General features: G+C 39.2%; 1 protein-coding gene across 1 annotated transcript in view; it reads right to left on the bottom strand.

Moving 5' to 3' along the window:
• Positions 1–26,324, bottom strand: part of LOC308131908 (transmembrane protein 132C) — a gene marked incomplete at both ends in the record, with an annotated part of 146,172 nt that overhangs the window by 93,639 nt on the left and 26,209 nt on the right. Inside the window, one exon of the mRNA XM_080498797.1 lies at positions 23,596–24,484. Within this exon, the coding sequence (XP_080354923.1) occupies positions 23,596–24,484 (889 nt within the window). The remainder of the gene's footprint in view (positions 1–23,595; positions 24,485–26,324) is intronic.

Here is a 26,324-nt window from a genome sequence, read left to right as displayed (position 1 = left end):
CATGAATTTTCTGGTCAATGATGAATCCTTAACCTTCCTGCTGCAGGATGGGTTCAGCCTCCTTTCAGGAGAGAAAAAGAGGCCACCATGGATCATCTCTCTCAGTCTTTAGCCATTCAGACCAGCCACTGGCCCACTTATCTTCCCCCAATGTTAGGTAATGCCTAATTCTGCAGGAGGAACTGTCATAGTCTCAATGTCTACGGTGGATGAGTACTGTAGAAGACATGACTGCTCTTGGTGGGAAACACACCGAGAAATGCATGATTGTGAGAAGAGTCTGGCTTTAAATGTTTAAAGAAACAATGAGAAACGCCTCTGTTTCAGTGAGTTGTTTCTCTTTGTTTCGGGGTTTGTTGGTCCATCATACAGCTCTCGCTGTGCATCTTTTCATCTCATCAAAGACCTGCTGGACCTGTAATTCTGCAACCAGTTGGGCAAACCATTGGTGCATTGATTCAATCTAGAGGATCAAGGACGGAGTGACAGGAAGAAAAGATCACAGAGCTCTTGCTGGGAATTGATCGATGTACCGATCAGCCCTTCTGCAGCCCTAACAAGGCCCAGACCTCTGACATCTGCCCCGAGAAAACTCATGTTGAACACAGAAACATTGACATCGGAAGCACCAAATGAACAAGAAAAGGTTGTGACCTTTGGAAATGTCAGGCAGTTGAACCAAATCTGGAGGTGCATGTAAAATGCCAGACTTCAGCGTCTACGTGGTCGAATCCCAGGATGTGAGACAAGCTGTAGCTACTGAACTGAATGTGGCTCCAGAGAAATGAAGCGCAGAAAGAACAACACTTCATTTACAGTCGGGGGGGGGGGGGGGGGGGGGGGGGTGCATTAGTGTTGTCAAGAGATGTTACATAGCCAAGACGGAGCACAACATCTTCATCAAATTGGTCACCGAAACAAGAAGCACAAGCCTCGTGCTGTAAGTTCAAGCCAAATATTACATTATCGCGCCGCAACTTCCTGGCATGAGATCTAATCTCTAAGTCATTTCACGTTTTTTTCTCCATATTCCTTTTACGAGAACAGGGTCTGCTCAGGTTAATAACAGTTTCTTCCAAAGGTTATTACAGGAAGAAGAGAATGAAATGTAAAGAAGGAAGCTTGCATTTTCATTATGTAGAGCTGAGCTCCATTTCCATCTCGGAGCCAGTTGATTGTGGAAATGACTTATTAAAATGGAATACTTGTCAAAAGAAATGGATATAATTTTCAGACACGCGCGCACACACACACACACACACACACACACACACACACACACACACACACACACACACACACACACACACACACACACACACACACACACACACACACACACACACACACAATGAATACCTTCCACATAAACTCTTTAGAGGTGGAAAAAAAAAATCTATTTATAGCTACAGAATAGTTATGTTTCCTCACAGAGTTAAAAAAAAAAAAATCAGCTACATTTAAAAATAAAACATTAACAAGATCCAGATTTAAACACCATTTTAATAAACGATGTCATTGGTGAGGAAATTTACTGTTGAGTTCACAGAGTTCCCCCTATTTCTCTGGTTCCTATAGTCCTTGGCAAGCACGGCCTCCCTGAAGGTATAGATGGTCAGTAATCAAGCTGTGGGTATAAACAGTTTGTCATTTTAATCACTGAGGCAGCCAGTGTGAAATGCCCCTCCTTGATGACATTATTTCTCAAGTGAGAGCACTGATTTGAGGCACAACCACAGCAGAAGTATAGAGGTTCTTTATCATGCAAGAGGAGCGGCTCAGTCGTGTCTGAACGCACCCAGCATGGCGCTTCCCATAATAAAGACCTTTTCTTTGCAATTTCGAAAAAACCAAAAAAAACCCAAAAAGGGTGCTTTTCCATAGGTGATTTGACAGCGGTAAACACAACGGTAGGTACAAACAAGGAGACACATAAACGCAGCATAACTGAGAGAGCAGTTTGTGTGTTTTGCCACGTCGATACTAAAGTAGAGATGATTATGTTGAAGTTATGTGTTCACCAACAAAAGCAAATCTATATGCTTCACATGGAGCATTTAAAAACCTGAACAAAACACTGAATAAAACTGCGTCAATAAAAGAAAGATGTTGAAACTTAGTGGACGTTTTCTTGATTAATTATCATGAGGTGTGTTGAGTTCTTGTGCCCACTTGTTCTCTGATTAATGTTTACATTACATACAAACTGAAATCCTTTATTTATAGTGCAGCAAGTTGAAACATAGCTCAACTAGTCAAAGCATGGCTCTAATATTCTGATACCTGAGGGAAGAAACTTGATGAAGCATGATTATTACTTCATCGCCAACATGAAACTAATAGTTTTATCTGATGAGAAATTGTTCTTTATTTATAGAATGCAACAGGAAGAAAATTGGTTCTTAGATTCCAGGCCGTTTAAGTATGGGACGTAATCACTTCCTCTACACAACTATTTCCAATTACAATTTGTCAGACAAGCTGTACCTGGAAACTGTATATGACCACCAACGTCACTCGCACGGTTCTGTATACTGACAAGCTATCAAACCTGATAGAGGTCGACATAGAGTTTGTTCACAATGCCCAGCTCGATGCGAAGACCATGAGGGGGCACCACGTTGAAGACATCAGTGTGATCATGATCTTCTCTTGAGCAACCATGATGTGCATCCTATAGTAACTTTAGTTAAGTATGGTGTTGGTCAAATAAGCATGGGTTTCAACGTATGTGTTTGTGTAGCCATCTCAAGTTTGTACCACACTTTATAGTTTCTAGGATTTCATCAATGATTCCATCAATGGGTGTCAGTATTTAAGTGGTGAGTGCTGATAGGGAGTAAAATCACCAGTTTTCTGATATTTCATGTGCACTGACATCAGTTAATAGAGCAACTGTGGGAAATAGATGAGATGTGATGAACTAAAAATGTAAAAGTTAAATTCATCAGTGTGCACACACACACACATGCAACATGGCGATCACCAAACTGAGAGGTGAGAGGATATATATACACAAGTACCAATTTTTACGTGAAAAATCCCCGCCTGCTTTACATCACTAATATTCCAAACAATGATAAATGGAGGAATATTAAAGAACATACAAAAATTAAACATTGAGCCAAATGTCATTTAACAGTAAGACATGGAAAGCAAAGAACATGCTCTTCGTCAAGTCTTGTGTTACAAAACAGTTACCAGATTTAGTCATAAAATTGTACACAAAAAAAAAATCGCAAAATATGAATCCATTTTCTGCATCCACTTCATCCAAGGTCAAGTCACATGGAGTAAGAGCTGATACCTGCTGACACTGGCCGAAAGGCAGGGCGCGATGTGGACAGACCACCAGTCCATCACTGGGCTAACACAGAGAGACATACAGTCCTACCTGAGGGCAACTTCAGGCTCACCATTGAATTTAACATGCAAGTGTTTGGCTGGTAGGAGAACGTTTGAGCTCCCAGAGAAAATCTACGCATGCAAAGAGACGATATGGAAATCCCAAACAGTAAAGGCTCGCTCCCCAAATAGAGTGTCCTCTAAAGATAGTCACTGAGGTTATATATAATCATGTTTATCAGATGGTTTTTTTGGACGGTAAAAGAAATTGTGGAACTATTTTGTTCCACAACAAAGGTGGCACAAAGCTTCACAGAGTGTTAAACACTTAAAATTAAAAAAGATTGCACTTTCTATTCCTGAATACAAAAACACCATATGCTGCAGAAATTATACTTTTTTTTACTGATGTCCACTGATCACAGAAAGGAACAAGTCAAACTTCAAAGATGTGGACACTTGTGGGCAGAAGATGAGTTGGTAACTATAGAAACATGCAAAAATCAGCAAACATATTTAAGTGTTTGGACTTTATTTTAATTAAAAAGTTAAAAGCTCCCCAACATCCTAATTCATGTGTGAAAGTGAGAGCTGTGTACCAGAGCAACCACACAGTGTTTTACAGCAGTATATACAGAAACTCATGGTTATTTCTGTACTGTGGGAGTACAGTATCGTGGCTCCACAGTCACTGGTACTGCTTGTGCACAGCAACGAGAGGCAGAAAGAATGAGGGGGAATAATAGCGCTTTGCCTGAAACCATTGATCTGATGTGGATCTGTGAAGGCGGGGCTGTGCTGGGAGACTGTGACAACAGGGGACTGTGATCGCAGGGGGCTGTGTTTCTGTAGAGAAACAGAGCTGTTGCTAGGTACACGTTGGACGGTCCTGATCTCTGAACGCAGCCAGATACTCACTAATTGACACATGCGGTGGGGATGAGCTGAGTAAATCCTACATTTGAAGTGGTTTCCAACAGGCTTTTGCACCGAGGTCATCACAATCAGGACGGAGATTACGTGCGTAAGTGTCAGCTTGGCAGGACAACCTGTCAGCCAAAAGAAATTCAACCTGAAGATCATAAAGGAAAAGGGAGGAACACTCTAAATACTGCACTGCTCCTGCCAGACACAGATAGACCAGGGGAGCATCGGGAAAACTGCACAGCACAATGTAAACTGAGCAACAACAAAAAATGGGCAGTATGCAGGTTTCACAGGCACAAAAAAAAAAATGACTAATCATCTCACTAAGGTTAAAGAGGGCAAAACAAATGTAAAGTGTCCCACTTTGCCTTTTGGCTGGACTTGCTGTGCTTTTTTAGAATTTAAAATCAATAGAAAAATACAGCAGACACTGATTACGTTGGTCCCAGTTGAGCTTGTGTCCTTGGGTTTCTCACACAACACGCGGCATTATGCCTCCAAAAAGCTAAAGTCAAGTTTAAATAACAGAACAGCCACAAGCCAAGTTAGTTAAAAAAAAGTATATAATTAGAAACACTTTAGTTCAGCTTATCATGGGGATGTATTTTCCAAACGGCTCATATTGTTTGGGTCTTTCAGGACTGTTGTGCAAATTCGATAATGTGCAAAGTTATCATTAGGTGAGTGATGCAAAGTGGTGTAGCAGTTAGCATTCTTGCTTAAGGTTCCCAGGTTGAGTCAAGGACCTTTCTGTGTGGAGATTGCACCATACGTATGTGGGTGTTCTCTGACTGCCCCAGTGTCGTCACAGTCTAAAAACATGCAGTTGAGGGAAACTGGTGACTCTAAATTGCCCCATTGTTCCATTTAATGCAAAATACTGGGAGTTTTCAACACATCTAAATAAGTGCAAATCAGCACTGATGCTGGTGTTATTGGCGTAAGAGACATTTCCTTAGTTTGCTCCCCTCAACTTTTATTTGTAGAGTTTATTGAGATATTTTCTGTGTTGCACCCCAAATGTTGATGTTGTGACTTTTTTTTCTTTTTTGTCATATTGACATGTATTTATGGGAACATTTGATAACTTTGTCCACCAACAATTCCATAGCATCACATTCACTTTGTGCTGGCTCCTCTCAATCACTACATAAAGAAAACACAAAACTGCAAGAAAGTAAATCGTCTCCAGCAGATCACTCACATATAAACCGGATATGAAACATGCTCAAATGTCATTTGAATACATTTCAGCGTGATTTTATTCACAGTATTATTCCTTTTTTTTTATCACCCATAAAACACGCCCTTAACAAAATGAGCAATCTATTTGCATGAGCAATTTCTATACAGGATATTAGTAAAGTTGGATTGGAAAGTTGGAGGTTGTATAGAAGATGGATGGATACAAGATGGATCATTAATCACAAAGATTTTTAATTTGTTCATTAAAAAGACACAAAAGGGGTTTTGTCTCTTTAATATGTATATATTTAAGTTTGTATTTTACTTATGTTGATGAAAATCATGAATTAAAATTTGGTAAATTAGTTTTTCTTTGTTTTTCCACTTCACTCATCAAACAGATGTTTATGACACTTTTAATATAAACAAGTGTACTGATCTGTACTCATGTGTCTTTAGCTCAGTTTTAGGGCATCTTATGTCAATTTCAATTTAACAATTTAAAGGAGTCTGACTTCATCCGAAAGTGACAAAATCAACCTTAAAATCTTACTGCATAAAAATGTACAGCTGATGAGATGTAAATAAACCAGTGTTTTTCCTCCTTTTGGTTAAGTAGTGGGACTTTTTTTTCCCAGTGTGTTTATTATTTGATTAAATGAGATCACATTTCCATCTGTTATCAACCCTTATATTGCCATGTTGTTGCTGTAGACAGGATTTGACTTGCATATTTATGAAAATCGAACTCGATTACTCGATATGCAAAGCACATATGGAGGGGTTTCTTATTATGACCATAAAACCAATTACCAAATTAACCCTTAAATATTTGTCAAAAAGTCATTTATGTTGAATAACAGACAGATTAAGAAAGGTTGTCTTGACAAAAGAAACAACAGTGAGTCCACTTATTACATGCATTATCCAACATTATTACATGCCTTAAATCCAGGCTGCCTGGCTGTAATTTCAGTCATAGATTCAGTTTCTTGAGTGGAACAGGCATAAATGTACCTAGAACACAATGCAGATAGATTTTACTTAACTTTTCTTGAAACACCTCCACAGGTGGTCTGGTACAAATATGAACACTCTGATAACTAGTATATAGTGGCTTGCAAAAGTATTCATACCCCTTGAACTTTTCCACATTTTGTCACATTACAAACACACAAACATAAATATATTTTATTGGAATTTTATATGAAGGACATCGGCAAGATTGGACTATATTCTCCTCTAAAAGTGTGCATAATTATTTTCATTCTACTGAAAAACCTTGCAAGACTTTAAAATGGTGTTTCCATCTGTGAAATTCTCCATTACAAAGTGACTAAAATAGGATGTTATGACGAGAGTTTAACGCTGCAAAACAGCACCTAGAGCCAACCTTTGCAGCTTAAAATGATCCACCTCGTGTCACATATGGTTAGCAAGTGTTTAGAACACTGTGGACGTAAAAATAGACAAGATTTTCTGCACATAGCTGCTCAGAAAAACTGTGGAACAAACGCCAAGAGCTGAGATACAGCAAACAAATCTCAATCAGATTGTTCTCTGGACACTGGAGACACATGATAATAAGTTTAAATGTAATCAAGTTATCTGTGTGCAATCTGATCTGAAGATTCATGCTTAAACTCAGACTTTGATAATCCCAAATGGGGCAAGTTTAGCCAAAAACAAGAAAACATAAACAACAATATATAAGTGTTAATGTGCCCTCTTGCAATGACATGATTTGATCTGATCCACACGTGTGTCTATTAATCAAAATGAACGTGCTCCGGTTTGCATGGGAGGAATAATCCCACTATTCTCATCTGGGTCTGGCTTCATCTGCATGTCTGAAGAGCTGAGCTGTCAATGAGCCCTTGGGAGTCAGTGTGTTTCCCGCTGCTGACTACTTTTATTTACATCCCATAACATCCTGAATGCAACTATCCGAGTTAATTAGCCACTGTCAATGAACAAGTGGCCACAAGTGTCAGGGAAGATATAATACAGCGAGTTGCAGTGCCAATTACAGAGCTTTAAGGGCACATTAAAGTCAATGCATGAATAGGGGGAAACCGTTCAATTCAGTCTCATTGTGTTTCCCTCCAGGAAACCGTTAAATCATATCACTGCTAATAAGCAGAGCATCATTCACGATACAAATGGATAATACAATCGAACTGAGCTGAAAACATTGAGGTTTAGGTGTAGTCTGAGCATTGTGACGAATGCGTTTTTCTTTTCAAACAATCTACAATTTTCACTGTCGCTATGTAATGGCTTTGACTTTGTGTTTATTAAAGAACTATCATTTATTTGCCCATCTGTGAGGATATATGTCGACTCATTTACTCAACGATATTGTTACTATATAAAACCATTATTATAAGCTGAGAGAATCCATAAAACACTGACCCTAAATTAAACATGACACTACGCACTAGCAGAGCTCAGAGACAGTAATTAATTATAAGGAAAAACGCTTTGATCATGTTTATGCTTAGGAGGGAATAAAAGTATGTGTGTGGGGGGGGGTAAGTAAAAGACTTGGGACTGAATAAACTGACCCACTAATTAGCACTGAATAACAGATAGGAGTTATTGTAATTTAATTTAGTCATTCTACAAAGAAATAATTACCGCTACATGTATAATGTGGAGGACAGGAAATGTATTGTAATCTCTGAAGCTCTGTTCTTGTCAATATATTCATCAGTGGTGGGAGCTTGGCCTCCATTAGCCTTCCAACAGGATGTGTTATTGTGCGGCTCAGTGTATTTAATATTCATCAACATTCAATTAGCATGTTAATCTTATCAGTAGCAGTGAGGCAGAGGAGAAACACATGTTATCAGCGGATCAAACAGAAAGATGCATAATCTTTAAGAAAACCGGCAGAGAGAAAAGAAACTTCTGCAGAAACCAATAGCAGAATCATTCACTGGTGTTTGCATATTTTATCGAGTCACATCACACGTCTTTGTAAATATATATATATATATATATATATATATATATATATATATATATATATATATATATATATATATATATATATACATATATATATATATACATGCTTTATTTATTCCGTTGTTCACTTTGATTAGGTCAGGAGAAAAAAACTTAACAAAACAGGTTAGCGAAGAAGCTCCGTTTTTCCTTCCCCTCGTGTTCATGTATGTTTGATTTTTGTTTACAGCGGTGGCATGAACTGCTTATGGTTTACCATTAAATTCAAATTAATTCATGCTCGCTTAAGATCTCCCATGCCCACTGGTCTGATATCTTAAAGCTGATTACATGCTTCGCGCATGGGCGCCGTGAACACCCACGGGCTCCGACAGGCACGGCCCCTCCAATTATGCAATCTGGAAGTCGCGTGTCCAGCTGAACACAACTGATGCTCCCTGAATGGCAATTGGCTTGTTGGACTGCCGATGCAATCACTTCCACCTTGTTAGCAATTAGGCAGCCGTTAGTTTTTTTCATTTTGGTTTTTTTGGGGGGGTTTTAAAAGATTAGAAAGTTGAAGATATTTCTCTCCACTGTCTGGACCACTGTGAGGAAGAGACAAAATGCAGCCAGGTTTGACAGAGCAGACAATGTTGGTTTCTACTATGCTAAACTAGCAATACCTGCCTTTGCACGTGGTAAAAGTCAACTCTCTGCAATAGAAATTGAAGAGATGAGGAAGATTGCGAATGTCAGAATACATAAATGATTGGATTAGTTCAAAGGAATTACCCAATTTTACAGTCAACTTTGCGTATAGAGACTGTCATGTGTAATTAGGGACAAAAATGACACACCACTGGACATGATTGTTAAGAGTTTGCTGTGCCCTGACCAACTTGTGTCCTTCAGTTGTGCCTTTTGAATGAACAATTTGACCATGAATGTAGAAAAGGACTAATGAAGACAGAAAGTCAAGAATTGTATCTATTCTTTACAGACTTTAGTATTGGAATGTTTTTAGAATATTTAGCATGATTTGGAATAAATGGAAGTACACAGTTCCCACTTGAAATTTAGCAGAGATCAATTGTCATAATTTTTAGTGAACTTTGTAATGTCAGACACTCGGCCACATGCCTGCATCGTCCTCAAATCTTAATAAATTGCTGTAGGGGTCCACTCCACCACACTCCTCTATCGTACCGCAATACCTAGCGTTATCTGGAATATTTAATCCTTGATACATTAGGGAAAAACCACATGAATTCACCATTGACGATATGTTGTAATGCAGCTGTATACATAAAAGATGGTGGACCCAAGCGAATAGGAGAGGATCACTTGGCTTGTCCCCCACTTATCTCAAGAAATCCTATTGTAGCCATAACCCAGTTATTTATAATACTATGCAAGTCTGGAGACAAATAGCAAAAGAATTCAAACTGAGGGCCTTGTCCAGTTTAATACATATTTGAGCTAACCCGGCATTTAGACCCTCAACCACTGATGTCACATTTGTTCGCTGGAAAGAAATGAGGCTCCACGGAGTTGGAGATTTGTATCTTCAGGGATCTACAAATCAGGAGTTTTTGAACATCTCGTATTTAAGACTTTGAGTCGGCCACCAGGGTGACCACTGTGGTTCTGAAAAACACCCAGCCTCATTCATTTGTGATCATTTACAGGCGTCTTGTCAGATTGATATGGGTAAAATAAAATCAACTTGGGAAAAGGAATGAGGCATCAAACCGTCCGTGGACATATGGGTGAAGTTGCTAAAGTACGTTAACTTGTGTTCTGTTAATGCACCACACTGTCTCATTCGATTCATTACTGCACAGACTAGACTACACCAAGGCAAGGCTACAAAGAATGTTTCCTGAACTGTCGGCAATTTGTGATGAATGTAAAGGTGCAGAAGCAGGTTTGTTTCAGAGTTTTGAATTGTGTACAAAGCTACAAGGTTTATGGACCAATGGATTTTAATTTTTTTTCTAAACTTTTCAATGTACGTTTAGATCTGGATCTTGTGTTGGTTATTTTTGAAATTCGGCGCAACTACAAGTACTCAAAGCTTTTCAAGCATGTCTGCTTTATTATGGTCTAATGGTCTAATGTGTGCTTAAAGGCTGATTCTCCTTCTGTGGTAGGGAAAGGAAATACCGTCCTTTACTGAATGGATGTCAGTAATGACAAACACACTGCATCTTGAAATTATATGATCTATTTTAAAGAACAAATTGGCAGACATTGAACAACTATAGAAACCTTTTAGTGACTTTCTGAAATTGTAACAGCATTGGTTAGTAGATGAGATCGAAAATGTGGCTTTACTTTTTTTTTTTGTTAATGTCTTACATGTCTGTTTGTTTGCGCCCTTTTCATTTATGTCTAGTTTAGGCAAAAGGAAGCTATGATATAATTGGTTCTGATATGTACAGTAACTGTTCCTTGGCTTCTTAATAAAATATTTGGAAATTGAAAGGAAGTCAAATCATTTTCAGATATTCTAAGGATGCCCTAAAGTCAACCAATACTGGAGTAACATCCATAAAACAATAATAATAATAAAAAAAATAAAAAAAACTTTGACTAAATTTGGAAAAGATGGATCCAATTATTATTTGTATTCTATTACAAATAATAATAGAATAGAATTTGTGAGACGGCTACATGTGATGAAAATGTATATATTTGAACAAAAATGTAATGGTTACTCCCAAAAAATTTATACAATCTCAATATAAAGCTAATTTTAGTGAAACCTTCTGGTGCAAATTACAGTGAAATCCACAAAACGAATCTTATATGTGTTGTGTTATACAAATGTACCCTGACAGCCTGGCTTTGAGGCGAGATTTATAGTCATGAGGGTAACTATCTTTCACGGCAGCTTGTGGGCCTTATATTTGACACCCCTGATCTCACACGGAAATTTTATTTTTACATTGCCATTGTTAAAGGATCCTAACAATAATATATTTTATGTGAAAAGCACAGAGAAGTCCAATATCCAACCAGCAATTATTTGTGAAATGTACAGTGTGAGATTTGAGTAAATGCAATTCACTTCAAGCTCGAGACACACATCCTATATACTCTGCAGTATGTGTGTAAATACATATTCCAGGATGTGTAAGATTGAATTTTCCTCAGACAGAGCAACCAGGAGGAACCTTGCCCAATGATAGGACCGCCACAGTTGTGTGTGAACAATGGGCCTGTATATAGGAGTTAAGCACCACTACGCTGGGTTCTATTACAGCGCTGCTGCCTCTCGGTATCTCCAGCTTTTGACAGCTGTGTTTGTTAACAGGACCTCTCTCCGCCGCTGGCAAGGCCACGCGCTATACAAGCTAATAAAAATGTAACAAATGTAATGGGACAACTTTAAATTGGAAAGCTCAGCGTATGACACAATGACGTTTTAAAGCACAAGGAGACTCCTCACTGCATGAAACCGGGAAAAAAAACAAGTTTTTGTCCAAAAAAAAAAAAAGTATGTCGGGGTTGTTTGGATCTTAATTTATTTTGCTATTTTTATTAAAGTGTGCTTCATGCAATCCGAGACGGCTCAGCAAACGCTCTGCTGTTGACACAACTATAGCCACTTTAGCAGGATAGCAGACAGTTTGTTTTGGAAATGCTTGAGTAATCTGCGGCAGGTTGCCAAATCACACTGAAACCTCGCTCAACCCGAACGTAAACAAACTGCAAAACAATTATTCACGACGCGAGCGAGACATCTGACACGATTTATATGAGGTGCGTTTGTAGCCGCTCTTTGAGATGCGTTTAGTCTTAATCGTGTGTATCTGGTCTCGGGAGCGCTCCTTTCTCCCACTTTTAAATGGAAAAAGCTGTTTCAAGTAAACTGGCTTATGGCTTCAATGAGGGCCAATAAATGACAAGGAGTTTTCATATTCTTTCATCACATGATCTGCCTTGCAACAGCGTCCTGATGGCAGCTGATTCAGTGCCTATGATGATCGCTTTCAAATGGGACTGCGCTATAATCAATCGGATATAAGTGTGACCAGTGACTGTATCTGTGTGCTGTGGTGGAGAGACAGAGAAGGAGCTCCCTCTTAGTTTGACACGGGGGGGTTGAGTCCATGACGATATTTCTGCTTGAGCAGTGGTTCAGTTTGTCTGACTGAGGATGTTTAAAGAAGACCTATATGCTTTTAATCCAGTGACATCGTGCGGAAGATGAAGAGTGGAACCCAAATTCTCACACTGGATTCTTATGTATGGAAATATAAACTAAAGATCCATTGAAGCTTCCAAAGACTGAAAAATCAATGCAAAACAAAAAACAACACAACATGAGTTGCAGACTGATATTGGTTGTGACTTTTAAAGAAAAACCAAATACGTGGGTACACTTAGTATTTATTTTCTTGGAGCAATCAGTTGATCGTCACCTGAAAAGGTTGTGAGAAGAACAGTATATATTGAATACTATCTTAAATCAAACCAAATCAATGTCACATCATTGATAAATGGATTGCGGAACAACAATGATCTGGATTGACTGAACATGAGGCCGTTCCTGTTAACACTTCTCCACCATAACAAGCCAAACAAAACCAGAGCCATCAGCTTGCTTATATGGCCTTCACAATAAACTGAAGACTGTTATGCGTGTGTGTTTTTTTTTTTTTTTATTAGGTCAAGTAAGCCATCATTTATTGCAACAGTATTCTGCAATGCTTCCACAAGGACTCCTGCTCATAAAGCTTTCTTTTCTGTTAAGTTATATATTTGGCATTACACAAACGAAAGAAAATGCGGCTTAATAACGCCTCACTTTGTGATTATGCTTTTTAAGACGGCTGTCTAGAAGAGGTGGCGTGACGGAACACTGACACATAAGTATGAAGACTCCTCTTCATTCTATAGTCTTTATTCGAATGAGCGTGGGCAATGCATCACAAGGCAAACACAGAGAGACACAGGCATTCATATTCATGTTTATCAGTATTTTCAGTCTTCCTCTGACCAGTCTAACAATATGTTGCACGAAGTCATTACTGACCTCCAACATGCTTCTTTGTAAAAGTTGACCTCTTCAGAAGAATAAGCTGAATGAAACATTTGTTTGCACTTTAACCAATAGAGAGCAGAAACCACTAAAGTCTGTTCACACTGTTATTGCCAGGTGATGTTTAAGTCCCACCTGTATTGACTGTTAAAACTAACAAAACACGCTTTACTTTAAAGAGGAGTTTATAAGGCAAATATTTTACTTTATCACTGATTATTATAAATAATTAAACAAGTTACCTGCCTGTAAATCAGCCAGTGTCAACAGCATTTTTATTAGGCTACCTGAAAACTGGTTTTAAGACTTTCTTTCGTTGTTGTACCGACCAAAACTGTAATTATATGTCTGCCCTTGGCCATTCAAATTCGCTCTTTTATGATTTGGCTGTGTGTTCACCTGCACAGTGGCTTATTGGCATAACATCTTTGCCAACCCATTCTGCCTCCATGCCTTTTATTCACAATAATGAGGCGGAATAATGACGCTGTGCAGAAGGATATTCAGCGTGTGACTGACTGTGTTCAAAGTATTTTGAGACCTTCCTGTCTCTGAAGTTTTTAACCCTTTTTGTGAGGTTTAGTCTATACCATCTCTGCTCATATTCCAGGCTGTTCGTTCTCACATGCACGGTCGCTTATGTACAACTGAAACAAATCAAGAAGCATAATAGTGGACCATTTGTTCAATGATTCAGTTCCTTTTTAAAGACGAGGAAATCGATTCCATCACACAGTACCTTCGCTCCTCACTGTGTTCGCAGGGCGCAGCACCGACACATGTCAGCATGCAAGCGCAAACACTGCTGCACAGGCATGAAGCCATTCACAAACACTGCAGCTCACACAAACACGTCCACAAATGCTCCATACCCATCAAGGCAGCCGTGTATAGATAGTTGTTGGAAAAAAAAAAACAAACCCTGAATAAACAGAACACTTTTACAGTTTTATTAAAATCTGTTTGCACACAAACGTTTGGTAGCATGTACTGCACAGGAGGCACACGATTAAACAAACTGCGCACAAAAGATCAGCAGTGTTTATCTGGTTGGCACACACACACACACACACACACACACACACACACACACACACACACACACACACACACACACACACACACACACACACACACACACACACACACACACACACATCAGCAGAGACATATGTACTCAGTCAAGTGCACACACCTGCACCTGCCACACATCTGTATGACACACACACATGGACAGACACATTAACAGACCTAGTGGCTCAGCTGCCACATGATTTCACCCTGAGAACACGCACACACACACACACACACACACACACACACACACACACACACACACACACGGAGATGAATGTACAAACATTGTTATAACAGTTATTATCGCTACATATTTTTGACAGCGAGCATCAGCGGTTACATCATCACCTCAAACTATCTAACCATGCCGTTGCTCACAAGTTATTGGTATGTTTTATGTGATAAGAAATAATGAAGTGGCCGATTACACAAGAGTAAAACTCTAAAATTTAACAGCGAACCAGAGGTCATATTATCTTTACAGTAACAATTAAGAATACATTTCAGGTTTCTATTGTAGTACTTTAACTCAGGGGTGTCAAACATGAGACCCGAGTCCCAAAAACTGGTCTACAAGAGGCTCGAATCCAGTCCGCCAAACCACCAAGCAAATTATAAACATGGATTATTTTTTAAAACAAATTTAATAAGAGTAGCAGACACAACCCTGAGACCATGACGTCATTTTGAGCAAACTGGCATTAGTCTCAGAGCCATGCTGTCAGGGGGAGTTTGTAAAAACAATTTACTGTATTTTGCACCAAAAGGTATCATTAAAATTGACTTAATGTTGAGATTGTAGTCATAGCAAAATACATCAGTTTATCATTATCGTACCACATACATATCACAAAAGACTGAGTGAACTGTGCTAAATTGTGGATTCATTCACTGTCTATTCAGGCTCTGCTTGGCAACATTTTTGACCATTGGTATGGAGCCCTGCATCCCTAGATGGTCACTAGCACAAAAATTGAGGAAAATAAAAAGACCAAAAACAACAAATGTGAACAACTGCTCTGCTTCTGAAACACGACTGGTGGGAATCGTTAAGGAAGAAACATGAAGAACAAACGAAAAACAAACAGGGCCCAGTCACAGCTGGTGTAAATTAGAGGCATGAGCGACTGTTAGGTGGAAGAACAAATCTCAAAGCACAAAGACACTAACACCATCTACTTCAGTGTTTGTATTTACCACTAATCATAATATGAACAATGTCCTTTAGTATCCTCTTCGCTCAACATGCCGGAGATTATCGAAATGTAATATTTCAAAGTTTATTTCATTACTTTAAAAAAATATCGCGTTATGCATCAAAGAATATTGTGTTGTTACCTGAAATTTAACAATTGTTACAGAAGTAACTGTTTGTCTTTCATTTACCATTATGGGCAAAATATGAAGAAATGTGAAACATATATCAGAGTTTCAGCAATAATATGTCAGTTTAGAGAAACACAGTAGGTATCCACTGTTGTTAGTTTGGACATTTTATTTCACACAAGTGTCTATATTTCTATATCATTCCCATTCAAACAGTACTCAGTCTGGATTTGTTAGATTTCAGGTAAACAACAATACTAGTTTTTAAAATGGGAAAGTACCTCCTGAAGTCTTCATGGTAAAACTTTTAAACTGGTGCCACATTAGTTTGACATATTCATGGAAAATGTGTTGTCGTTTTTCTCTTTGCAAGAACACGGAAATCCCCCAATCCTACACATCAAAGTCTTCTAGGTAGTGGGGAATAATACAACATATGTTGAAGGGTAAAAAAAAAAAAAAGTTGTGTACAGCCTTGAGGGAGCTGTGCTAAAAATCTGATAAATTGCCTCCAGTGAGAGCCTCAAGTCACCAGAGTCAATGTTAGCAGAGTCTGAGGAGGGACAAGTTTGAAAATGAAAAATATGCTGGTGGTTCCAGTGTTGTACAGAAATATAAAGGGCTACAATTAACTGTTAGTGGCCTTGTTGCAATCATACAGCTCCAATTATTCCGCAATGAAGATTGCAGGGTACAAAAAGACAAGCCCCACTCTCTATATAAGTAATTCATCCACTCCCTAAGAGGCATAAAACCAATCAACAGTGGTGTGTGTGTGGGCGTGCATGCATCCGTGCGTGTGTGTGTGTGTGTGTGTGTGTGTGTGTGTGTGTGTGTGTGTGTGTGTGTGTGTGTGTGTGTGCGCGTGTGTGTGAGTGTGTATGTCTCGGTTCGTTAATTTCAGTAGAATGAAGAAGAGAACTTTTACTTATTATCTAGTAACTTACATATACAAAGAAGTAAGATATACAGTGTGTGTGTGCGTGTGTGTGTGTGTTTTTGGGGGGGTTCATCTCTTACAACGTGTTACTTAAATCGACTAATTTCTAGTGAAAATACTGGCTGAGTGGAGCCGGGGAGGACAGTACACATGTAATGGCCCTCACCATACAGTGACTCATGCTGTATGGGAGCACTGCACCAAGACGGAAAATAGAGCAATTTCCTTTCGTGCTCTGTGCTTCTTCTTTTCTTTTTTTCTTTATACCCCTGGAGACTGCAGGAGGAAAATATCCTTAAAAATCATTTCCTTCATTGCATTTGATTTGCATATGAGCCATATAATACAGAAGGATCATAATGAATTATCAATGACACATAACAATCTGAATTGCTTGCACAGTGATAACAGAAAACATATTATGATAATGAGTTGAGATTATACATTACTTGCATATTAAAAAATGGCCTTAAAGTCTGAAGTTCCTTTTCGGTGTCTTTTTCCATTCATTTGAATCCCAATCTGCCAATGTGTAGAAATATTTCTCAAACATTAACACGAGAAATCCATCAATAAAACGTACTCACTGTGGTGTTCGTTAGAAGAAACTGCGCTTTGTCCATCACAACAAAGCAGAGGAATATCAAAGTGCAAATACAGAAATAACACACACACACGCACGCGCACACGCACACACACGCGCGCGCGCACGCACGCACGCACGCACGCACGCACGCACGCACGCACGCACGCACACACACACACACGCACACACACACACACACACACACACACACACACACACACACACACACACACCCACACACACACACACAAACAGCAATCAAAGGGTTCATCTCCTGAATCTCTCCATGTTGGCTGTAATTTATTCTTTGATGATGTGTTTTGACAACCACAAGACAGTAAACCAAATTAAGGTGTTGCACTGTAAGATAGAATTCTATAGTGTTTAATAAATCTCGACAAGATTACTACCATCTCATGAAGCGACTGCAGAACAAGAGAAGGCTGTGTCCCCGCTACAACCAATTTATTGTGTAAGCGCACAGTGATTTTACTTTTGCTTTGTTTTGTTCTGCTTTGAGTTGAGTTTCAAGATGGAAAACACTCTGGCGAACCTTAGCAATTATATTTATGGTACTACCAGTTTAAAGAAGAGAATATAATTTTTAAGTTTATTATTTCAGTTAAAAAAAAGCTGCAGCCACAAAACAGAGTCACATGACTCACTTTAAAAGTTATTCATGTTGTCTGGACCAATTCACCAGTAATTATATTATCGCACTATACAATACATATTGTTTTGATATACTGTTATTTAAGAAAGCTGAATTTTAACGAACACCCAATGAGGATTACATTTATTTAGTATAGAGTTTGCATGTTCTCTCTGTTGTCCAGCCTTCTTCCACAATGTAAAGACTAATCCCTGGCTTTGGATATGTTCAACCCTCAATGTTAGGCCAGGGATGGACTGCAGATCTGTTCGGGGAATACTGGAGCAGAGTCAGCGCAACCAATCTATTAATGATAGCATCTCTAATTAAAGTTGAATGGATGGATCAACATGAACAGATGGAGTTGCCGTAAACTGTTTGCCGTCGGTACAAGACTTCAAATTGAGACGTGAAGTCAGTGCACTAATAGGCGTTTGACTGATTGCTGCAACTCCAGCAACCTGATCTGTAGGCTTGACAAAACCTTGGTGTTGATTTCTTATTTTTGCTTTGCCAGAAAGACTGTGCGTTTGCTTGTTGGAGTGAACTCACAGAACAAGGAAGCCACACAGAAGTTGTGACACTAGAAACTGTAGTTCATGGCGAAGGATTTTGACAGCTAATTTTACACCGTGGAATGAGTAAACATTCCCAGTCTGACAAATTTGCAAATTATCCCTCGCTGCCCTTTTTAAAAAACGCTGGCATATACGTCCGTGCTCTGACTGACAAGGAAGTAAGTTACACCAAACACACATGAATAATAAATAGAACCAAATTGCAAGAAATGATAGAGTAACAAGCGTAAAGTCAGAGCAGTTTATATATATATTTATTTATATTTATTTATTTATTTATTTCAATTTATTTATTTATATATATACATATATAGTATATTATAGCTGGAATTCCTTGCAGTTTTGTTTTCACAGTTCCCGATGACATTGATTGAAAATGTCTGAAGGGATATTTAGAAAATAAAAGTTTGTTTGTTTTGTCTTCATTTGAAAACAGATCAGGAGGCAGTTTGCACTGAACTTTTTTATATCACCGCTCTCTCGCAGTACAAGAAAACAAAAATTCTGAAATTGAGCAGTCTGATTGAAATGAAAGACCTTTTATCGTCAAACTAATATCAAATTCTGTGAACAGCCTTTTATTTCAAAGCAAATTGCAATACCAAGGACGGCTGCTGGCTGCTCTCTACACTGGAACTCTCTACTCTCCTTCTTGAGGAAGACATAGAAGACGTATTGAATGATTTCAAACCACAGTAGTGAGTTTTTTTAATCTCATAATCCCTCTTTTGCATCACATTCAAACCTTGTCACCTTTGCTAGATGACGGCTTATCAAAGCGAGAGAAGACAGGTAATAGAAATGTTCCCAGAGTCGTCAGAACGACTCCTGATAGAGACTGAGAGCAGTGGCATCAATGCATCGTGCCACAAATCTCTCCTCAAGGATGAGGTGAGCCTACTGTAAAATAAATAAATAAGCTGCTTGCAAAACTTTTTAGTTCCTGAGTGACAGAGTCCATTAACGCAGAGGAGGTCAAATCAAATCGGAGTCCTTCCAATCAAAAGTAGCGTGTCAACAGAGAAAAGCCCCAGCGAGCCAGAACCTGCTGGGCACCCACAATGCAATAAATTGGCCAGACGATTGGCTATTAAAAATATGCGAAATTAGCTTTCATTGCATAACGTCTATCACAGCACGAGTCTCTCAGCATAATGGATCCGGCGAAGGTGAAAACTGAACGGGAGAGGAGGAAATAATTGCCGAAGGTCTCAGTGGCCATTTTAACCTTCTTTCAAATTCACCATTTTTCATCCGAGTGCATAAAGACAGAACTGATTTCAATACATACGGGTTGTTTACTCACCCTGAGCCCGAGTAAAACTGAGAAACTGACCATGAAAGGCCGGGCTTTTGGATTTCGTTATTAGAAAAGCCGCGGTAAACATTTAGAAACCGAAGTCGTGTGAGGTCTGTTTGACAGATTTCACAGGATCATAAGCTCATCCTGCATTCACCGATTACGGCCAAACAATGGCCGACACAGGAGTGTGTAGTACACAGATGATAATGATGTTGTGAATATAGAGATCAAAGTCTTCCCGTGGTGATTAAGCGTCCTAACAAATTCATGTATGAGGACAGCCTTATCACCTAGGACCACACAGAGGCCTTTCCATATCTGTCGCTCTCAGATGGCCAACCTGCGCCCGCCATGCACCGCACTGCCAAATAAAAAACACCACAGGCTTCGCCTCTGTGGCCTGCCTGGTCTGTTCATTTGACTGATGAAAGAAATCATTCAGAGTTTTTTCAGTTTGGGAAATTTTTTTTAATAAATTAATGAAATAAAGTTTGCGTTTCCTTATCACTTCAGGACAACTTTTCGATAATTAAATGAAGTACAGAAAGGACAATTCTGGAGCATTTGTTGAACTTGGTAAAACTTCACATTTATTGTTCACTTCTTTCGTTTGGCTGCAGTGTTGAGCGTAAAGCTCCTTCCGTGCGTCTCTTCGGGTGAGTCTGGTGCAGCTTCTCGTAAAGGTTTGAATGTTTGATTCCCTCATTACTTCTGTGCTTTCCAACTTGCTAAAGCAGAAAAAGAAAAAGAAAAAAAAAAAAACAACAACCTTGTATTCAGCAACCAGCTTGTTTTTCTTTACACACCATCTGATGAATTGGCTTGACCTCTCGTTTGTGCAACTCTGAAGGTTTACGAATGTTCCAAAGGAGTGTGATTAAGACCAACTTCAGTCATTACACTAATGGACATGCATTTTAATTAATGACGCCCTCATTTGCATTGCATGTTAATTATCTAAATCATTTCGTCTCGTCTGTTCACTGTAATTAGTACCCATCAACAGCTTCACTGAATCAAGCCACTGCCGAGACACAACCGCACTCTGGTATTTTCACTGTACTCAGTCACCTGACGGACGTTATGATGTGTGTAGGAGCCAGATAAAAGTAATAAAACAACTTTATAATCTATTTACTGCAAGTCCAAACTTTATAACTACAACCATAAAATACAAACTTGTCTGTGATGTATGCAGTGCCCTCCAAAACTACACCAAGAACAGAGGGAAGGTTCCTTTGAATTAGATTTATTAAGATTTGCATATTAATAGCTTGATATTTTTTTCTTAAAAAAAAAAAAAAAGCTTAAACTAGTCATTTATTTGTCAGATCATATTGTTTGATCTCAAATTTGAATTCTTTGAAGTTACCAAATACACAAAATATAATCTACCAAGAGCAGAGCACAACATTTGGCTGTACTTACAAAGCATGATTACTGTAATCTGAGTAATCCAGATGGAGGAGCAGAGTCCTGACATGTGTTAAAGGATAATCAGACATAAGAGAAATCTTTTTTTCTTTTAGAAATTGTTCCAGATGGAGCTCAAGCTGTAATAAATGTCATGTTTAATTTGAATTTGGGTTTTTTCTGTGTCTTCATCATTTATATTTTCCTACCTTGTTGTTGTTCTTTGTCTTATGACATTGGCATTCACTTTTCTGTCTCAACTCCCACTTTTTCCCTGGTTTGTGTATGCATAGAGATAAATGGATGAAACTGCATTGGTTGGTGGATTGTACACCAACATTACTGCTATATCGGTGAGAGCAACTATGTTCAGTGTGAAAACCTGCAGTTTGTTTTTCATTAATAAACTGGAAAGTACTGCAATACAGGCAGTATTTCTGCTGCGAAAGCCAGTTTAAGCAGCAGCAGCTCCATTTCACTGCGGTTTAAAGCAGCGAGTGTCCAGACGTCATTTGGACAGTCAATCTTTGAAAAAGATGGCCGAAAAAACTGCGCCAACCTTGCCAAAAGTCATCTAACTTATGTGTCCAGTAGAACCTCGGACTAGGGACCTGTTAACAGTGGAGAATAGTCGAGCACAGAGGTTTTAACTGCACCTTAATGAGGGACAGCCTCCCGCAGCTCGGTGCTGCTGTGAAGTTTACTTCAGTGAAACATGAGGCCTGTGGACCAAAACCGGCCACAAAAAGCTCCAATCAGCCTCAGAAATCACCAAGCAAGTGGTCGTATAGGATTTATTTTTTTACATTTCACTGTATTTTGTAGCAGAATGTTTCGTGAAAATTGACTTTATGTTGATATTGTTATAGTTTTTAGTGCTAATTGTGTGATCAACCCATACACTGCGATAGAAACACTTTCAAGAGTAACTTCACAGGTTATATTGCAGCATTATTAAAAATTCCTCAAGAAAACACTGGGTTGTGTACATGCATTTTAACTAACAATTACAGCAATAAAGTTGAACTTTTGACAATATATATGATGTCTGCAGATGTTTTTGATTGCATTTAGTAAAAAAAGCAAAAATCTAATTGAATCACAAATTTTTTGGAGGAACTCGACGATTTTTTTTTTTTATGGCCAAATCACCCAGCCTGATTATTAAGGTATGTGTTGCACCTCGAACTGTTGGTTTTCTGTCGTTTGTTCCCAGAATGTCTTCCCAAAGTTTGTTTTTCTTATCTTCATTCTGTTATCTCAGCTTTGTAAAGCCAGCCCTTGCTAAAGCTTCTGTTTGTCTGACTTGAATGCCAGCCACATCTGTTTGATTGGACCAGTTTTTCTTATTCTGTTTGTATTTTGTTATTACTCTGTTTATATTTTATCAGTGCATTATTATTACTTTTTTTTTTTGTCTTGGGTTTTTTTGTTTTGTTCCTGTATATTTGGTGACAGGAGATTCTTTAACTCAACTTCAGAAACTAAACCTGACTCAGCCCAACAAAATAAAATCCATCCACACTCTAACTAATACGCAAATTGTATCTCCAATGTCTCTCTTGGTTTCTTCAAAATCCGAACAGCAGCACAAAATCCTACATAAAATGTGAAGTTGCTTTAATATTACATTTTAGAGAAGTTAAACTGACATCAGAACAATATATTCACTGAGCCAACTGTGGGAATACTTTCTTCTTTTCTTCGCACATCACTAAAAACAAGATCATTTTTCCAGACGGTGTCCTCACAGAGGCTGTAAAGTTAACAAACCAATGCTCGTTTTACTCTTTTGTTGCCGTCATTAGCCTGCATTTAACAATCATGTTGTCAAACAACTTATCAACAAATGATTTGATCAGTTATGCACAGCAGCGTAGTGATTACTGTTCACCTTGCTGAACAGGTGGCGTTTATGAGGAGCAAGAAAGTCATTAATGCAATGTCATGAAATGTTCTGTCTTTGGAAAATGAAAATATGTTAATAGGTCCAGCTAAGCTACAATGAAACACGGGGGAAAACAACTTAATCCAAGTCGGGCTAGAAGAAGAAAAAATAAGAAATCTAGCCTTGGAACTGCTGTTTTTGAGTTTCACGGCAGACACAGATACCTTTTAAATCCTTCGTGTCTAAACCGTCATGAAAATTCCAAATCACAAGAATGTGCTGGAGTCGGTGGATAATGGATGCAGAGTCTGACAGGGGAAAGCCTGCAGTCAGACATTTCATTGAGAAACAAATTGAAATGTAGTCTTACCTCAGAGTAAACATCTCCACAGGAGAGTAGGCTGACGCAGAGATATAAGCAGAGATGGTTTCTCTCTGTCTCATGGGTGTGGCTGGCACCATGACCATGAAGTTATTATCCAGCCTGTGCTCAGCGAGTGGGGGCTCAGTGGGGTTCTGGTACAGCCTCACACCCCCGATCCTCCTCAGTGGTGTGGACGTGTACGAGCCAAACAGCCCCTCCTGACTGGAGCGGATGAAGTTGTCCTTTCTGGAGTCCTCCGAGTGGCACTCCCCCACGTCCGTGGACTGCAGCATGTAGTAGAGCTCCACCGGGGTGCCCTCGGACACTTCCAGGTTCCTCTGCCGGCCCGGCACGACGCTGGGTGGGCTGAACCAGCCGGCCAGCGGGTCCAGCTCAGCCACGCACAAACCCAGCTCCCCCCTCAGCTGGCAGGCTCCACGCACCTCCTGGGTCTCATGGAAAGCAAACATGTGCACGCAGGGCAGCTTATCGATGGCGCTGTAGTCGTCCCAGTCTCTGCCGGCTATGTAGAACAGGACTTGGACTTTGGGCTTCGCCAAGTGGATGCGGGTGTTCATGATAAACGTCTGCACCTTCCAGTTGAAGGTAAAAACAGAGGAGGAAGGGAAGGTCCCCGGGCTCTGCAGGAGCTCCAGGGGGACGGGCTGCTCCACGGAGAGCGGCCCGTAGCTGGCATTTACCGAGGGCAAGCTTCGAGCCTGGTATATGAAGAAGGCTTCAGTCCGCGACATCAGGCTGGAGTTCCTCATGAAGTCCTGGTTGGCTTCCTTCAGGAAAAACGCCAAGTCAGTGTTGAGGAGGTGATAGTTGACGGGCAGGTACGTAGGGATGGAGGAGTATCTCTGCAATCCCTCGAGGACTCGACAGTCGGCTACTGGAAGACAGATCAGAAAAGCTGAGTCAGAATCATTTTTATTATCCACTCTGCCAAAAAAGCACTTGGGTGCATAAAGATAGTCTTTAAGCAAAAGTGGACGCTTGTGACAAGTGACAGCAATTTGAAGCGGCAATAAAAAGCGACACACACATCCTGTGTAAAACCTCGGCAGGCTAACCAGCTCTCACACACCAATCAGTTCACATGCTTTTAAATACGCTGAGCATTTATTGACTAATTAATCCTACGTTATTTACTATGTTTGGAAAATGTGACACCAGCTAAAGTTAGCTTGACTGAATTGGATTAAGACATTAAACTGAGTCAACAGCAGATCAGCCACACTGATGGGTGTTTCAGACAGATTTGATTCAACTCAAGGAGCTGAATCTAAATTTGACTCAAAGATCCTCCCGATGGGCTTGTTCTTGTCTGAGACACTTCACACCTGAGTCAGTCTAAAGATAACATGTAAGTCTGTTTCCACACTGGCAAAATTCTGTTACCTTCCTTAGAGTTAATTTAGCATCTTCCCACAATCTTTTAATTTAAGGAGAAAGCTTCAGTGAGATAATCTTATATTTATCAAAACACACAGCAAGTTGCCATCATAAATATTTTCTTCATAATGCAAAACTGAGAGTCTCTGGAGAGTTTTCACCCTTAAAATAAAGCCATGCTGGGACATCTGCTCATCCGGTGACTTGAAAGAGCTCTCAGCAGTATATTCTTGTAACTCATTATTTTTAAGCTGTTAAGTTTGAAGAATTCATATTTATGAGGTGTGCCCTGCACGGTGGTTGAGGGAGAATATCCCTCATTTGATCCTAGACTTGAGGGGATTTCCCGTGTCGGTGGGGGGGGGGGGGTTGGCTTTGTCTCGATGCTGCTTTTTCTATTCACAGTCAAAAAACATGCCGTGGAAGTAATTAGTGTGACTCTCTGTCTGCCCTGTGAGACACTGGTGACTTGTCCAGGTCAAGTAGGAAAAACTGGTATAGAAGTGGGATCGATAGATGTTTTTCAAGCTTGAATCAATCTGGCATCATAACTGACATATGCCAAAGAAAATGAACTAAACATCATAAATCTTAGAATTGGTTGATATATAGAATATGTTGATCATGCTGAAACCCTGCATGTGTCAAGCGTAGAGGGATACGCTCTTTACAATTACACATTACATTTGATTTCCTGCTATTTATAGTCTCTGGCCCACTCTATTGTATGTATTGTTCGGCAGTGACAATGGAAGAACTGTAGGTTGTAGCGTTTCATAAGCAGAATTATGGTCTAACTTTTAAGACAAAGATGTGACGCGAACATCTGGAAAAGATTTATTATGACAGCAATTTGCCATTGTTCAACTCTGGAAGTTGTTAGAATTAGTGCTGGAACAATGAAGCAATTAAAACAGCCACAAAAACTATTCTACAGCAAATTTAACAATGAGTTAATTAGCTGTATCCTCATTGTTAATTAATGTAGATTATATATTTAGAAACTAAACATAGATACTACCATAATGCAACCAAACCCTGAGGTGTGTGTGCAGCATTTAGAAGTGTGCATATATATATAAATATATGTTTTATATAAGTTAAAGCGATCATGGCTCATATGACAAAAATTCATATACACACAAACATTCACACACGAGTCACTACTTACATGCATGTAAGTGCCTATCAATGTGTGTGATCTAGTGTTAAAAATTAATAAAACTATGAAACAAACACTGTGAGATTCTTTTAGCTTGAGGATACTATTGGGGATATTTTAACACGCACAGAGTGATTAAAAAAATATTTTCAAAAAGTTCAAAAATTCAACTCAT

This window comes from Blennius ocellaris (genome assembly GCF_963422515.1).
Source record: "Blennius ocellaris genome assembly, chromosome: 7".
Taxonomy (NCBI): Eukaryota; Metazoa; Chordata; class Actinopteri; order Blenniiformes; family Blenniidae; genus Blennius; species Blennius ocellaris.
This window is presented reverse-complemented; position numbering and strand designations above follow the sequence as displayed.